The 3,696-nt window shown below is 50.2% G+C and overlaps 1 protein-coding gene across 1 annotated transcript; it reads left to right on the top strand.

Annotated features, from left to right (window-relative positions):
• The first annotated feature begins 809 nt into the window (after positions 1-809).
• LOC119290834 (phosphate metabolism protein 8-like) lies at positions 810-2,995 on the top strand. The gene is made up of 7 exons (XM_037569484.1): positions 810-987; positions 1,216-1,298; positions 1,468-1,533; positions 1,632-1,767; positions 1,867-1,954; positions 2,040-2,312; positions 2,432-2,995. The coding sequence occupies exons 2-7, from the start codon at positions 1,238-1,240 to the stop codon at positions 2,651-2,653; spliced, it is 846 nt and encodes a 281-aa protein (XP_037425381.1). The 5' UTR covers positions 810-987; positions 1,216-1,237; the 3' UTR covers positions 2,654-2,995.
• The last annotated feature ends 701 nt before the right edge of the window (positions 2,996-3,696 follow it).

The raw sequence follows: 3,696 nt of genomic DNA, 5'->3' as shown, positions 1-3,696 counted from the left end.
TCTGATCCAACCATTTCCAGATTTTTGCCACCCATATATAATCTTGCCAATCTCGGTATTATCCCGTCGGATATTCCAACAGTGCTACGTAAGTATTTACCACCAACCAAACCATGCATGAGTCTCGTACCTCTTGCCATTGGTCTAATTACTCCATTTTTCACCATTTTTGCCTTCTTTTTAGGGATTGTGTGACTAGCGTTTCATCGTTTCGAAGCCGTAGTTTTATCCGGACCGCTATTTGCTTGGTTCTTTCTTTGGATCATTGGGCCACAGCTGTCACGGTGCCCGTTTTCCATGGAACAGGTCTGGGGGTCACGTTATTTGCCTCAGGCCACACGGCACGAGCAAACACCTGCAATGTCACGGTCTCCTCCGTTAACCCGTTGAACAACTCTTTTCTCATCATTAATTAATTTAAATATACAATGGATCATGTGTATACACATGGTTATCGTGCGAAGCATTCTCTTCTTCTCTAGAAAGAAAAATATAGTAACATGACAGCCATTTCCCCTCTCCCCTCCTCCAAGAAATAAGAAATGAACACCCTGTCCTGTCCTCTCCGGGCAGAGACGGGTTCTCCACGAGCGACAACGGACGGAGGGGGTAATTCAGGGGTGACGAAATGATGAAAATGAAAAACGCCCGGCCCCACGGTTTGATAGGGCCCGACCAATCATGGGGCGACAGCTGGGGTGCACTGCCCTTGGAGGCTATTAACAACCGCGCGCGCTCGCTCGACCAATTAACTAGTGCTGATGGGCTGCTAATCCCGACCGGAGACCCCTATTTAAGCCCGCCCCCTCCCTTCCTCTTCTCCTCCCCCCACTCCCGCTCTCCCCCTCTCTCTCTCCTCCATACGCCTCGCCTCTTGAGCGCGCTCTTGAAGGAAGGCTCCAGACCTCTGCCTTCTGCTCTCCCCGGCTCTGCATCCGCGAGAGCTGTTGCATTGCTGCAGCTCGCGAGCGCCCGGGTCCTTAGTAGGTATGGTCCTGTTCTCTGGCCGCGGATTCATGGCAAATGTGGCTCCGTTCAGAGCTCTGATGTTGAGCCGCGTGCTTGTCAGTAACAATGGGGGGAAATGATCCGGGGGGTTTATAATAGATTAAAACCTGGAGTGTATATATGATAAAATTGATGGAACTAGGAATATGGTTGAATTTACCCGGAGAAGTAATCGAACGGCGTGCTGATTGTTGACCCTTTCTGCAGTTCTTTCACCACAGCCCGGATCATGGAGTTCGACGAGCGCTGCCTCAAGGTCCAGGAGCCCAAATTTGATTGCCTCCTCTTTGGTAGGCAACCTCTTCTCTGCGGAATGCCACTCGCCATTTATTCTCTTATTTATTTATGTCTGCCTTTTGCTCTAATTTTTTTATTTATATCTCCGTGTTTCCTCCTTTTACAACTCTGTTTTTTTTACTGAATGAATGCACAAGTTCTGATCATGTTTCTCTGCTGCAGACCTCGACGACACTCTGTACCCGCTGAGCTCGGGGATCTCATCACACGTCAAGACCAACATTGAAGGTGAGGCCTCTCACCTCTCCTGCTGCTTCTCATCTCCTCTCGTTTCTCAGTGTGCGAATCTGTTAAACTGAATGCATGTTTTGCTATTCTCTATATAGCTTACATGATTGAGAAGCTGGGTATTGATGAGAGCAAGATCGAAAACCTTGGCAACCTGCTGTACAAGAACTATGGCACCACGATGGCGGGCCTCAGGGCAATTGGCTACAACTTCGACTACGATGAGTACCACAGGTACGTACACACATGAGCCCATCTTCTCCTACGAGCGTGTGGATTCTTTGTGCTACTCTGCTCTAACATCTTCCTGTATTTCCTTCTTGCCTCTGACAGCTTTGTCCATGGAAGACTGCCCTACGACAACATCAAGCCAGACCCCGTTCTGAAGCAGATTCTCAAGAACATGCGCATCCGCAAGCTCGTATGTCCCCTGCCCATGCTGATGAAACTCCATACTCGGAGCAAATGGCTAATTAATGGGCTCCTGACACATGTGTTTGTTTCAGATTTTCACCAACGGTGACATGATCCATGCCGTGAGAGCCCTCAAGAGGCTGGGCCTGGAGGACTGCTTCGAGGGGATCATCTGCTTCGAGACCCTGAACCCGCCGTGCCTGCTGACGCCGTGCGACCAGGCGCCCGAGATCTTCGACATCGCCGGCCACTTCGCCGGGTTAGGCAGCGCCGACGACCTGCCCAGGACCCCCGTCCTATGCAAGCCCAACGTGGGCGCCATGGAGGCGGCCCTCAGGATCGCCAACGTCAACCCTTACAAGGCGGTAAGTCTTGACAGTTTGAGTTACCAGAACATTCGAATACTATTTACTTGCAGCATTTCAGTTTTGTGTTTGGCCGTACGTCAACTAATAACGAAATTAAACTCGCTTAATTACCGCAGATTTTCTTCGACGACAGCGTGCGCAACATTCAGGCAGGCAAGCGAATTGGCCTCCACACGGTGCTGGTTGGCACGTCGCAGCGGGTGAAGGGCGCGGATCACGCGCTGGAGAGCATCCACAACATCAGGGAGGCGCTGCCGGAGCTGTGGGAGGAGGCCGAGAAGGCGGAGGACGTCCTCTACGCCGATCGCGTGGCGATCGAGACCTCGGTGACCGCGTAAGACGCCGCTGGCTCCCGGTGCACCTTCAGTCTGATACCCCAAGCGCAACCCGATTCGACCCGAGCCTGCCGGACAGGTGATCTTCACGTGGAATGCTCTTCAGCATTTGCCGGGAAAACAGTATCCATCACGAGGAGAGGAGGGGGAGTTCAGAAAGTCAGGAATTAATGCAGCATGCACACCATGCCGGGCCGGTCCTAATATATGTACATGTATCGATCAGATCTTTGCTTGTAAATTACTACTGCTAGGTGGAATGAATAATAAAAAAGAACGGGGTTACTTGTAAGCGAGTTATTCGTATTTAGCCGAAGCAATAAATCAAGGACTTGGCCAGATGAACATGCATGTCTCCTCCTCTGAATAGCTGAAACACACAAACTGACACACTGATGTCTCTCACTTTGCTTTCATTTCTCCTGTATCTTGATGCCCCGGGAGCTGCTGAGCTGAGCCAAATCCTTGGGAGATTTGGGATATTCCGCGTGGATGGCAGTAGCAGTAGCATACGTCGTGATACGCCAAAAGCCACCACTACTTATTTGTGCCTTTGGCTTGCAAGCTTTTGCTACTTGGACTTGGAAAGCACCCGTGTACACGCATAAAGAAAAAAAAGAAGAGGAAGGGACCGTGCGTGAAGCATGTGAAAGCCTCCAGGTCATCGGCTGTTAGGGTCACTCGCAGACTTTGGATGCTAGACTACAAACCGGACGTGACACAACCGGAGGAAAATACGGGGGGGTTAAGTACGGGTTACGGTGTAATTACCTGGTTTCTGGTAAGTAAGTCAGCATCGTCTTATGTATGTGGACCAAACTTGCAAGCCAGACCATGAGGGAGAAGGGCGAGTACGACTGAAATTACATGATGGTTCCAGCGGAATAATTAGTTAATTAATTAAAAATGGTTTGTTGATGCTGTGATCAAGAAAGTTTTAGCGTGCGGAGAAGAGCCCAAGGGGCCTAGATAGATCCTACTTTCCCTTCTTCCTTGTGATGTTAGGGAATCAGACAAGAGCGCCCGTACTAGTTATAATGGGGAAA

Source organism: Triticum dicoccoides, chromosome 4B (genome assembly GCF_002162155.2).
Source record: "Triticum dicoccoides isolate Atlit2015 ecotype Zavitan chromosome 4B, WEW_v2.0, whole genome shotgun sequence".
Lineage (NCBI taxonomy): Eukaryota > Viridiplantae > Streptophyta > Magnoliopsida > Poales > Poaceae > Triticum > Triticum dicoccoides.
Note: the sequence above shows the minus strand (reverse complement) of the source record. Positions and strands in the feature narration are given on the sequence as shown.